Source organism: Centroberyx gerrardi, chromosome 10 (genome assembly GCF_048128805.1).
Source record: "Centroberyx gerrardi isolate f3 chromosome 10, fCenGer3.hap1.cur.20231027, whole genome shotgun sequence".
Taxonomy (NCBI): Eukaryota; Metazoa; Chordata; class Actinopteri; order Beryciformes; family Berycidae; genus Centroberyx; species Centroberyx gerrardi.
The window spans coordinates 2622761-2636604 of record NC_136006.1 but is presented as its reverse complement, the minus strand read 5'-3'; the positions used below and the strand labels follow the sequence as shown (position 1 = coordinate 2636604).

Here is a 13844-nt window from a genome sequence, read left to right as displayed (position 1 = left end):
GGACTGCACGGCTCTCTTTACCTGCTCCTCAAAACTCAGGTCACTGTCAAAAATCACTCTTACGTTTCTGGCCACTGATTGCATATTAGATGAAGATGAAGTCACCTAGATCATGTAGAATAAGATTTCTAGAGTTGGGTCATCCGAGTAAGATTATTTCAGTTTTGCGTTCATTTAACTGAAGAAGGTTTTGGAACATCCAGATCCAGCACTTAATGTCCTTGAGGCAGTTTCTGAGATCATTAATGCAATTGGGATCATTATGTCTTAGGGGTAGATATAACTGTGTGTTTTCAGCATAGCAGTGAAAGGAAACATTATGCTTACAAATTATATGACCAAGTGGAAGCATGTAGAGTGAGAGGATTGGGCCAAGAATTGAGCCCATAGACTGTAAAAAAAGATGGCGTAGTGAGTGTGACGTCACCCATAGGTTTCTGAAGGGCCGTTTTGAAGCCAAAAGTTGGGGTTCACGAGCGCCGCCATGTTGACATGTTTTGGAGCTGGAGCAGCCAGAGCGAAGCCGGGGGTTTCCCACAGCGCCGCAGCGCCACCTGCTATTGGTCCATGATCGACGACCTGCGCAATAACTGGACAGGCGACCTGTCAATCATTCGGAAAACTGCCCCGTTTATAACCGTTATATCCCATTAATGACGCAATTATTTTGAAAATGAAAATGTTGTAACGTTAGCTAGATAGCTAGAGACATCAGCATACTAGCGATTTTTTGTTATGCTTGTTATAAAGAAAAGGTCTATAATACATTGAAACGACATGAAACTAAGATAATACGATAGTTATCATAATTTTTAAATCTTTATTAACAAAGAAAATACATTTGTGGTTTTCTTTTTTGCTTGTGCAGCGTTAGCCACCATCTTGCCGATGATTCGCAAGGAATTCTGGGAGATTTCTCATAACACTCGCTTTTGAGTGTGCCTCTGAAAAACCTCTGTTTGGAGGGCCATATAGCCCTACTACTTTGCCCTACCCCTCTATCCCAACAAGAATCGGGACACCCTACCCCTACGTGTGAATGCGCAAAACGGAGGGGTAGGGCTAAGTGGTAGGGGCAAGGGGGTATTGGGATTGGGCCATTGTGTAAAAAGGCACAGGATGCAAAAACCTGAGGTGCAAATGTGGGTTTAACCTCCAAGGCTCTGAAAAGGGTAGACCTCCATCTGGTCTTCATCATTCCAAAAGCCCTTTCGATTATGCTGCGCCCTCTGGAATGATAATAATTGAAGCGCCCCTGTATGTGTCCATTAATGGGCTCCTTGTAAGGTGTGATTAGGCAGATTGGTGAGTCCAAACAGGGATAGCCACCATCACCCAGAAGGATGTAACCTGTGGGAGGGTACCGTCTTGCCCTGTAAAAGCTACTGTTCTTCATGATGCGTGTCATGAACCGACCCCAGGTAGCCAACAAAGATATCAAGGAATCTTCCATTAGAATCACAAATTGCCTGCATTTATTGAAAAGAACCCTTTGTAATTCAAATAGTCTATTCAGTGCTGTAGAGGGGGTTTGATCCTGATATGGCAACCATCTATTGCACCCACAACGTTGTTGAAGGCAGGGCTTCCTGATAACTGGACAAATCCTTGCCCAACTGCATGAAGCTCTCCTGCTTGTGGGAAACAGATGGCTCGCTTCAGGTTGATCCATATGTGTTGTGCAACTTTGTGGATGACGCGGTGGATTGTGGATTTTGGCACATTGAAGACACTGGATACAACCCGATAGGACAGTCCATGAGCCAGCCAGTAAACGTATATCAGGACTTCCAGCTGATTACCCCAGCCATGGTCCTGTTCCCTCTGTAGGAGCCTCTGCAGACCATGCATGGCTCTTCTGCTGAGGCGGAAGTCCTGCTTCAGCTCGGCCTCTACGTTAAACCGCAAACGCAGGATGGGCATGTTGTGATTCAGCTTGCAGTATGACGTAGGATGACCAGTCTGGAAAAGGAAATAAGTTCACATCATAGTCTGAATTGGAAGCACTTTTACTAGGTGAAACTGAGGGAACCAAACGCATATGCCACAAACACGTTAATAGCTACATACAATGCATGTGTACAGTATTCTATCCTATCAGACCTGCACACAGATCATCACACAACACATAAATCAATAAAGTAAACGGTCGTTTATTTGACATTACGTGTGTATCACAAACAGGTTGATCCAACATTAACGTTAGTTACCAAGTCACTATACTAGCTAGCTAGCATGTTGTGTAGCTAGGCTAACTACAACAAAACTTGTTTGCAGTCTATCCTACATACCTCAAACTGATCCACCAGCATTCCCAGGCGTTGAAGACGTCTTCTTTTTCTTACATTTCTCCGATTTGCTGTTGACAACCGCAAAAGGATGCCTATAGCCCACGCAAGAGAAATCACCACAGCTGAAGATGGCATTGTGAGATTCCGGCAACAAACTCGTCGCGTCTGTTTACGTAAACGCCATCGACAACTACTGATGACGTATCAGGGTGTTGAAGGGTTGTCCAATTTCACAGGGGAAGATTTCAACCACTACCCCTTGTAACTCTGTTCCGAGGGGCAAGTTGAAAAGCGAGGGGCACTCGAAAACGAGGGGTAGGGGTAAAAATAAGAAATGGGATTGGGCCTTTGACACTGTAGGTCCTAGCATTCTGTCCATTATCAACAGTTCTCTGGCCACAGAGAGTTTTAGTTTTAAGCACATAGTACTTCAGCTTCTTCTTAAAAAACCCAGCCTTGATCCATCTAATCTAAGTAGTTTTAGGCCCATCTCTACACTTTATCAACCGTTTTAGAAAAAAATAGTTTTTACCCAATTCATATCTTATTTGAACCGTAATAATATGTTTGAAAAAGGTTTTAGAGCATTACACAGCACAGAAACAGCTCTCGTCAAAGTAGCTAATGACCTCCTCCTCACAGCAGATGCAGGAGAATGTTCAGTCTTAATCCTTCTAGACCTGAGCGCAGCTTTTGACACCGTAGATCATATAATTTTAATTGAGCTCCTTGAACAGTGGATAGGCATCTCAGGCTTAGCACTGAGTTGGCCTAAATCCCACTTATCCAATAGGACCATCTCTGTCACAATAGGCAAGTCATCGTCAACCACAGCAGACAAACGGCTTCAAAACGGCCCTTCAGAAACCTATGGGTGACGTCACACTCACTATGTCCATCTTTTTTTACAGTCTATGTGCTCAATTCTTGGCTCCATCCTCCTGAGTCCTGTTCCTTCAACTGAGAAATATATCAAAAATCAAGTCATTTTTATCTCTGATTGAGAGAAGGTAATTCAATTCTTTTATTTAATATAATCTAGACTACTGCAACTCTATCTATACCTGCCTCAGTCAAAAATCATTCTCGCATCTCCAGCTTGTTCAAAATGCTGCAGCTAGGATTTTAACTGGAACCAAATGTAGAGATAATATTACCCAAATCTTAGCACATCTGTACTGGTTACCAGTTTGATTTCAATTGATTTTAAGATTTTAGTGATTACATTTAAAGCACGGCAAGGTCTAGCCCCTAGCTATATTGCTGACCTTTTAACTCCTTTTGAGCCGGAGCGCATCCTTCGATCCTCAAGCAAGGCCCTTTTCTCTGTTCCACAGTCTAGGCTCAAGACTAGACTGTGTCTCTATTAGAGCTCCTAGACTTTGGAAGATAGGTAGGTAGGTAGGTAGGTATCTAGATAGATAGATAGATAGATAGATAGATAGAATTGTATTTATGTGTCACTCCTCAACGTACAGGTCAAACAGAGCAACAAACACAGTACCCCAATAAAAAAGGAGGTTGAGGACCACTCATTTAGAGTTATGAGACACAGGCTAAAAATAATATTTTTTATGTATTTATTTATTAGTTTATTTGTCAGGGACAATGCAAATCAAACATTGTAACAGGTTACAATAACATGATACAGATGTGTTGCATATGGGATTTCTAGCCAAGGCTAATTTGCGACCCCTGTCCCTGGTTAGGCTTTTCTACTTAAAAATGGTCATAACATATCATCATTACCAAAAGTACATTAGTTAATTGAACACATAATAAGTAGTGACATTCTCATACATGTGACATGATCATACAAAAATTACAATATTTACATCACATTACAATCATTTTACATGTGTTGCGTAAGTGTATGTGTGCACTTGTGTATGTTCCCTAATTCATGGTAATATACAGTAAGTGTATATGCATAATGTTTGTAGACGTGTATGTCCGTGTACATGCATGCACGTGGTCTTTATGAGTATATATTTATGTTTGTCCATGTGTGTCTGTTCCTCTATCTGTGTGTACATGTCCATGTGCATGTGTGCGTGCACAAGTGCATGATCAATGATCAATAATCGCAGGTTTGGTTTTGTTTCAGCCAGTCTTTCACCTTTTCATTAAACGGTTTAATTTAATACACATAAAAAATACTAGAATATATATATATATATATATACATATGTATATACATTTATACACACAAATATACACACACATAAGTACATACATTCGTACAGATACATTGATACACATATACATACACACACACGAAAAATAGAGGTCATATTACACACACACAAACACAAAGAAGAGGGGTCATATTATAAAACAATCTTAGTTTTGCATTATAAAATTTAGACACTCATGAATGAACGTCTTCTGTTAAGGATGCTCTGTTGGAATGTCCTGCCTGGCAAGTTAGGCTAGCTAATCCAGTTTCATCTTCTAAAACACACTTTTTAAGACTGGCTTTTATGGGAATTTCTCCTTATACTTTTTACTCCATTTCACTTTACTCCATTTTCTTTTTAATTTTGTAATTGTGTTTCTCGTTTTATTACTTGTTTTCACTTATTTCTGTCTCTTCATGGGACAACTTGTCTGGAGATTCATGTCCAGACAAGATATTATTAAAGATTATTAAAGATATTATTAAAGATTTCAAAGAATTTGCATCACAATGTAAAATTACATCATCTTTGATGTCAGAAAGTTTTTGCAAGCATGTCTAATTTTTGACAGTTTAAGACCATACATGATTGGACTTAGAAGAGGTTGACAAATCAAGAGGTATGTAGATGACATAACACGCAGTGGATATGGAAGAAACATTGTGCCATGTCTCTGAGTTATTAACCCATAAAAACAGCCAAAAGCAAAGTTAATGAGAGAAACAAGATGTGGAGTGCAGGTACTGAAAGCCTTCCGTCTGGTCTCTTTGGAAGATTTTAAACATACAGCCAGAATCTTTATATATGTGTATGAAATAAAACTTGTAGGGATAACAACGGCAAAAATAAGACCAAAAAGCAGATCATGAATCTCTGACACTGTTGTGTCTAATGAACAAGAAAGTTTCACTACAAGATGGTTCCCACAAGCAACGTTGTTGATAATATTTCCACAAAGCTTTAAACGAATAGTGAAAGCCAACAAAACTCCAACTTCCGTAAAACAAAGTATCCAGATAGCTACAATGGTTTGTTGTACTCTTCGTTTGGTTATGATCACATTGTAATGTAAAGGCTTACAGATACACACATATCTGTCATATGCCATGCTTGTTAAATTTGCATATTCAACACCTACATATGCATGAATAGAAAATATTTGTATAAAACAGTAAAAGACAGAAATTTCATGTGTGTCTGACAATAATTGTGTCATTAAGCAGGGCAACAAAGTTGTGCTACCAGATATTTCATTAGCAAACAAACTACAGAGAAATAGATACATGGGCTCATGCAGATTTCTGTCCACATATATAATGACAATGAGAACTATGTTGGCAAAAATTACTAATGTGTATAATAGCATTGCCAGGGTGAAAAACAGGTACTTTAAGTTTCCTATGTTACCATACATAGCCAACACAAATGACACAATCTGTGTTGAGTTTCCCATGTCAGCAGTAATAACATACAGGCTTAGGCAGACTGAGCCTGCAACTGCAACTTTTGAAAAGTAATGCACCAAGAAAATAGAGATGTAATCTAACATGGGAGGAATTCATTCATATCATTTTAGTAGTGGCTATTTTGCCATCGATCATTTTGTACAGGAAATATAACTGGTACTTTCCTTTGCTCTTTTACTATCAATCAAGATTTTTTAAATGGTGGTTATTCTATATGGAAGTGTCTTAAGAGTTCACACAAAACATCAACAATTAAAGAAAGTAACAGAGATAAAAACCATGTGTGGGATCTAATCACTGAGAGTCATGCTGGAGATGTCTTGTACTTGTCAGTCATAAGATTATCAGATCATTAAAATAAACAGCCAGCCTTCAGCGCTAACACACATCAGTCATATTATGCCCTTTTCCTAAGATAATTACCAAACGTGATGAGAAAGATCTCAGAGATGGCAGAGTGAGTAAGGCCTCCAGGCTGTTGTAACTCCCCCACCCCCCACCCATACTGAGACAGACAGAACCAGCTGCTGAACTTTTATAGTGGTCCATAGGTAAACACACACAACAAGCAGAAGGTGATGACGCCATCTATCACCGGATTATAGTTATCAAAGGAAAAAAACTAATTTATTCAGACAATTCTTGGCCAGACTATCTCACACTGCTAAAACTAATTCGTCAAACATTTTTAAAAAAGGACTACATGTGCATTCTATGAAAGAAAATTAAAGTTTGCAACAGAATTTGAAGTTTGTGAATGGAGAGCAAACAGGTTAAAGGATTAGGCCTGTTGTCAACAACAACCTGGGGCCCCCTGATCACTGGTGCCTAACTTTAGATTAAAGTGAGGGGACAGAATCTAAATTCAGACAGGTGATGGGGGTATCTAGGTTTTGGTGTTAGGGTTAGGGTTAGAAGTGTGAGGAATTTTTAGTTTGTTTTACTCAAAAGGTTGAAAATATAAGATGTCAGACTTCCCCTGCTGACAGGGACTTTTCTCTTGTCTTTCTCATGTCAGATAACTCAGCTGTTTTCAACCAATTTCTCCAATTTCCAGTGGAGCTGCTCAGTGGCCAGCAGATCAGACTGTGGTTGTACTGGTCAGCTTCCAGGTGTGAATGTGTGTGAATGTGATCAGGGCGTTCCTGAAAAAGAGAGCATTGCTCTCAGTGAAACTCCCCTGAATAAATAAAGGTGAAAAAAAAAAAAAAAAAAAAAGGATATTGTCTCTCAAATGAGGTCCTCTATTTGCTCTTATCAGAAGACATCTTATATTTTCAACCTTTTGAGTAAAACAAACTAAAAATTCCTCACACTTCTCTGGGGAGGCTTCAATGCTGTGGCTGGGGGAAGGGCTAATGACAGAATATATAGCTTTGAACAGAACCTTAGAGTTGTGACAATTTTTAGATATAAGGTCTGAGAAAAATGCAGCTCTTGCATCCTTAACCATTTTCTAATATGTGAGCATTAGATTTTTCAAAATATCGTGGAAGATCTGTAATTTGGTAGCCTTCCATTTACACTCAGGGTTGGTCCCGAGGTTTATCATTGATCCACGGAAAAGCTTGTGGTTTTGACCTCTTGTTTTTGAGAGGAGCAACGGAGTCGAGTATGGCCAAACAGATTTGATTAAAATGAGTGACTAGCTCATCAGTGTGACTCTGGGATGTCATGAAAGATATATCACTGCGAGTCGCCAAGAAAGCCTCAGGAAATTTGTTTGCAGATGTTTTAAAAATCAACAGCTGAGCGGAGAGGAGGTAGAAGGAAGTAGCGGTGCATCAAATACAATTGCCTTGTGGTCAGACACATGCATATCCTTTATCTGAACATTATTTAAGGGCAGACCAAAGGAGAGTACAAGGTCAAGAGTATGGCCCTTTGCAAGAGTAGACTCACTTACAGATTGAACAAGGTTGAAAGACTGCATAAAATCAGTAATAAGTGCATATAATGGGCAACGCACATGGATGTTAAAATCACCAAGTATTAAAATTCTATCGTATTTAGGCACGATGAGAGACAGAAGGTCAGAGAATTCCTGGATTAAATCATAGTTCAGTTTGGGGGGTCTGTAGACTAAGACACATAGCAAGGGAGCCTTACCATTAACCAGGAAACTAAGTGATTCAAAGGTGGAAAAAATGCCATAAGAGATAGGGGAATATTTTATGTGATCTTTGTGAATAACAGCTACCCTGCTACGATGACCAGATGGCCTGGGTTGATGGAAATGAGTGTTTAGTCCATTGTTCCTTAATGCAATAAGATGCAAAAGTGTCAGCAATAAAAGGATGTTGATTGTTTGTGAGTGAAGTCACCGCAGTCACAGCTTGCATCTGCTGAGCACTACTAGCTAAACAGAGGTGTCTGGAAGGCAGAGGGCCTTATTCCTTTTAAAAGCAGAAATAAAAGTTTGTGTGCATTCAGTTGCAGTTTCCTTATAATATATAGCCCATATAAATGTGCCAATGGTTTTTGTTGATATTTATATGATTTCTGTCTGATTGACATCCTTCAATTCCTTCATGAATTTACACATTTGACAACAAACAAACTTTAAACACAACCCATTGATTTTTGTGTTCTTTCCTCCTTTAGCTGGGATACATACTTTTAAATTTACAAAGTTTTAGAAGATGAAGTTAACATTCTATGTTATAGAATCTTCCAGTATCATCACTTTTTATAAATTTGCCAAATGCTTCCTGCTAAGATAATACTGCTTACTGTGCACACAGATCTGTGGCTTTCTGACAGCTGTGTTATCTTAGCATGAATACACAGTCTACTTTCAATCTTAAATTGCTTTTGAAAACTTGATTGTCTGGTCTTGATATTTATGAAATTGTGTACTACTTTTTTGCCTCTCCATAAGCAGAAACTACATGTAGACCCTTGGGGATCTTTAAAGCTTCGCTAGGCAACTTTGCACAGTGGCGGCTCAAAATGGCATTGAGAGGTAACTGTTAAAAATCTGAACCTTAATGCCCAGAAATCATGCAACATGACATCAGTAATATAAAAGACGAGAGAGGCAAAAGATGTACCATTGATTAGTTCAGCTTTCTCTGGATGGAGTGATTGCTTGTTGGTGTTTAGGAGACAGCTTTTTTTTCACTCTTAAGTAGGGATGCACCGATACCATTTTTTGAGAACCGATCCGAGTACCGAGTACTTGATCAAGTGGATCGGCCGTTCCGAGTACCGATCCGAGTACTTTTCAATTAATAGTCATTTATGCCATCTAGTAGGCTATTGGCCTCTAATAATAATTACAGGAACAAGTGAGCCAATTATTTTTTATTAATTTGACCATATTATACAGGCTATTGTATTTCATTAAGTAAAAAATAACAATGAAAAAAAATAAATAAATAGCACAGCATATGGTAGGCTCGAGGATAGTCTTTGTTAGAGCTACTGCTGCTGCCTCTGATGACCGCTCTCTGCATTTGGGTCCACTCAGTTTCCCTTGTTTCAGCCTTTCATTAAGGACTAAACAGAGAAGGAAACAATAACGCTGATATGCCTAATAAAACAGCCTACAGCCAAGACATCTTCTAAAAAAGGTAGGCTACTACTATTAATATTGTAGGCTAATAAAACAAGTTATGGGATGTGACCTACTTGAATGTGAGGAAACGGTTCTTTGCGAACAGCAGCATTTCACATTTCACACAGTTTGGCTGCGCCCCTTTCGTAAATAATAATGATGAGCGAAAAAATAATAGCCAGAATAACATAGGATAGAGGTTATAGTGTCTCTCTCTTTACAGCACATACAAACAGGCTGAATAATGCGGTAGCCTACGCCTCCAAGTGTCTGAGAAGCCGGCTCGTCAGTCGGCTTCTCCTCTCCGCTATGCGTGAGGCTGCAGTGAATATTCTCTCTCCTACAACTTCGAATTGGCTCATATAAAGACTTTAGTTTCTAAAGTGGCTTATTTAATAAATTGTATTTCCTTATGCAAGAGACTGATCATTAAATATGAAATTCTGTATAGGCAACAGCTGTGGGCAGTTTGTGTCATGAAAAGACGGACCTGCTGCTCCTGTCAAAAAAACAAAACAAAAACATGCCCCGGTGATACAAATGTTTACCGTTATAGGCTAATAAAACAAACAGCCCATAGATGACATACTAGCAGATAATATAGGCATCTACACACACCTTGGATCTAAGATTGTGGTGACACAATACAGCGGCTCTATCTCCACCGTAGCAAATCGCTGTTCCACCGTGTCTAGCAAGGTAGATTTCATTGTTTTCCTGCCGCTGTCAGTGGCGTTTTCGCGGCGTGCTGTGTTGCTTGGCTGGTGCTTAAAGCTGCACTAAGCGTTTTTTCCTGACCACTAGAGGGCGACAGAAACCGCAACTCATTTTGTAAACACACCTCAAAGCTACTGGGCGACGGAAGCCCTTAAGGACAAACCGTGCATAAAGGCTAATGGCTAAAATAAACGTAGCTACGGAGAAATATCGCCGGAAACCAGTCTCGCTTTGACCGATTTTTCTCCCGCTGAAGGTCACATGACCCACAATGACAAGTGAAGAGGCAGGTAGCAAGTTTACTAGTTGAAAACGTTTGCTCGCTCGCTTTATTGATTCGCCTTTTCGCGGGCCGACTTTGACAACACACTTCAGGAAAGAGGTGAAAACAACAACACAGCTGCTGCTGTGTGGCTGTTTGTTTACATTATCACGTCTCATGGAAATCTCCACGTAGCACACGTTAGCTTCAGGATTGGTTACAGGGTCTGAAATCACTTATTGCAGGTTTAAGTTAAGTCTCACTAGCTTGTTGTTTAGCTGTGGTGAACTCTTTGTGCTCCTTATGGTGACGTGCCTTCAGATGTTTTATGAGGTTTGTTGATTTTTCTATCCCGCCGACATATAAGCCTATTGTTCATTACGAATGTCATTAAGTTATCGGTATCGGAACAACTTCATCTTCCGTTCCGAGTATGAGTACTTTGGGGCTGATACTACAGATAGTATCGGTGCACCTCTACTCTTAAGTTTTGATTCCTTCCTTACCTCTTGTGGGTAGCGAAGACTTCCCACCAGTGCACATACCCAACACCACAATTGCATTTGGGCAAATAGGACAAATCTATGGTGTATCATTTAGAGGAGATCAGACGCTCTTCTCTGTTGGAGCCCCAATTTGTGATTTAGGCTAATAAGATGGGTGTATATAAAAAATCATGCCTAGTATTAGCCTGATATTCAGACTGAATGGCCATTTCATTACCACTCCATTATTCAGCCATTGCCTCCTTGTTAGCCATTTTCTGTGTAGAGTCTGGTGTTGCTCTAGTCAATGGCGATTTCTAGCTCTAGAAATGATCAAGCCAATCAGCGCCTTTGTGGGCGGGACTAATGTCTGAACCGTTCGTGCAGCGTTTTTTCATTGGCGTTTCGGCAGAATAATATTTGTTGAAATCACCCCCTTAACCAACATATTGTCTTTGCAAAGACGACCAACATTCTTGGTGAAGTTGGTAAATACGTCAGTGAGACTGAAAATAATGTCAGAGCGGCCGGATACGTCAGTCATTAGTGATTGGTTAGGGGAAAATCAAGCTTTAAGTTGAATTCATGTTTCTGGTGATATTGAAATCCCTGTCGCCATGTTTTCTGTGCGTAATGATGCGTATTGACAGTTTTATTTTAAGACAATCATTCACTCAATAAACACGTGCAGATACAACTAACTCTAGTACAATAAAATGTGTTTCAACTACCTGTAGTTTGTTTTACTTAGGTGATTAAAAAGGCTGCATTCAGTTTGTCATTGGCTAGGTTTACATGCGCACAATAATGCGACTATTGCCAGTACGGCAATAGAATAGAACAAACACTGGAAATGTCCACTGAACTTGCAATACCAGTTAAAGGTCATATGCTGAGATGGCCTGGTAGTCAGTTATATGTCAAAATACTAAGCCTGTGTGCATCTGTGTGTGTGTGTGTGTGTGTGTGTGTGTGCACCCATGCAGGCGCCCATGTGTGAAGTAAACCCCACCTGGGTTTACTTTAGTGAAACTTAACTTTATGTCAACTTTGGCTAAATGACAGCGGCCTTAGAAGTTGTGGACATCATGTGTCCAAAACATTTTCCTTTGAAACATCTTAATACACATGAGATTAACATGTTGTTGTCTCATAAGATAATTAATGACTGGCTGATGTAACCGCCATCCGTTCTGCCACAAACACACTCTCTCACTATCTCTCACACACACACACACAGATATACACGAAGTAAACATGCTGATTAAGCCTCTAGGTCATTAGTCCATCATATCTCTTCATCCCCAGGACATCAATTTAGTGCTAGTACCACGCTCAGGGACCCAGCAGCCTGAGTGGATACACTGACTGAGAGGAGCCCAGGAGTGGTAGATACATGACAAAGGTCTTATCAAAAGGCCCAGAAAATATGTACAGTAACATTATATCACTTTTAGGAAAGTGAAGTTGAAGTGTAGTTGAAGTGGAAAAAGTTAAGACAGTGTTTGGGCACGATTCTCTGCTTATATTAGTTGCTAAATGATGATCTCATTTTAACCCACCACAAAAGGTTGTGCAAACTAGAGAGCCCTGTTTTTTTATTTTTATTTTAGTTGTATTTAGAAAATGAATCACTATATGAAAACGGTGGTCATGGCTTTAACAGAAAATAATTTGTCCTACACCTAAACAGGAAGTAGTATAGAAAACCACACGCAGGAGGAATAAGAAAGTATCGTTCAAACTTGGAGTTACTATTTGCTGTTATCACTGTTTCCTGAATTAGTTAAAATCATAGAAATCAGTGGCACACCGGTCTCACAGAAAGGCCAAAACCAGGATCACTTTAACACTTTTGTACTCCATCGCTTACTGTTATTTGCCACTGATCTGTCATTAATAATTACGTATTACTGTTTCTGATATTTCTATAGTTTCAAATGTCTATTCTCAACAAGAAATGATGAAATCTGATCTAATGTAGTCATCATTTACATTGAGAAAATATTAGGTCAGGCTCCCCAAGGCCTGAGGTTCACCATAGTAGCCGTGGGCGTCAGGGCAGAGGGACTAATGACATGACCTGTGGGCTTCTGTGTACGGCCTGTTGGTATGAAAGTTGTTTAAATTAGTCTGGCAAAGGATTACGTCAGTTTTGAGACACACACACACACACACACAAATCCGTACAGTGCCATTACATCATTTTTAGGATGTACTGGGTCCCACTGTTTTCCTTGCATGATGATCTCTTATAAACTGGAAAAGTTCATGTAATTAAACAGTTAAGACAGTGTTTGGCCACAATTCTCTGCTGACATTAGTTGCTAATATTGACTGATGATGATCTTATTTTAACCCCACTTGACCTTTAGGCCTATACAGCCACCACAAAAGGTTGTGTAATCAGTTTCATGCAGGAGCTGTGGAGTTTTGCCGATCGAGGCGGCACGAAATTTGATCACGGTGGCCTCGTAATTTTCTATGCAGGAAAAACCCTGTACTCATGATGCCACGTACATTGGATCATCCTGTTCTGTTTGACCAGTTTGTCAGTATAGGTAAATAGGTGAATTATCATTACTCATCATTTTGGCAGCATTCCAAAATGATCCGAGTCCAGGTATGTTTGTTGGCCACGAATTGGCCACAAAGACTATGGATGGTGGGGATCGAGGAGCTGCTGGAGGGCAGCCCATGGCCCCCTCGCTGGTGCAGTGCAAAATATGGCACCCTAAGCCCCAGGCTCTGGGCCTTCATGTGTGGCCCTTGAACAGCAGCGTTTGCAGGGGCTCAGCTTAGGCAGGGATGTGATACACACTCTGCAAGCCTCTTGGGCTCCCTCCACCAGGCTGCAGTACAGCAGCAAGTGGAAGGTGTTGAT

General features: G+C 40.1%; 1 protein-coding gene across 1 annotated transcript; it reads right to left on the bottom strand.

Moving 5' to 3' along the window:
- Positions 1–4988: 4988 nt before the first annotated feature.
- On the bottom strand, positions 4989–5924 carry LOC144539888 (olfactory receptor 10A6-like). The gene has a single exon (XM_078286167.1). The coding sequence runs from the start codon at positions 5922–5924 to the stop codon at positions 4989–4991; it is 936 nt and encodes a 311-aa protein (XP_078142293.1).
- Between the last annotated feature and the right edge of the window lie 7920 nt (positions 5925–13844).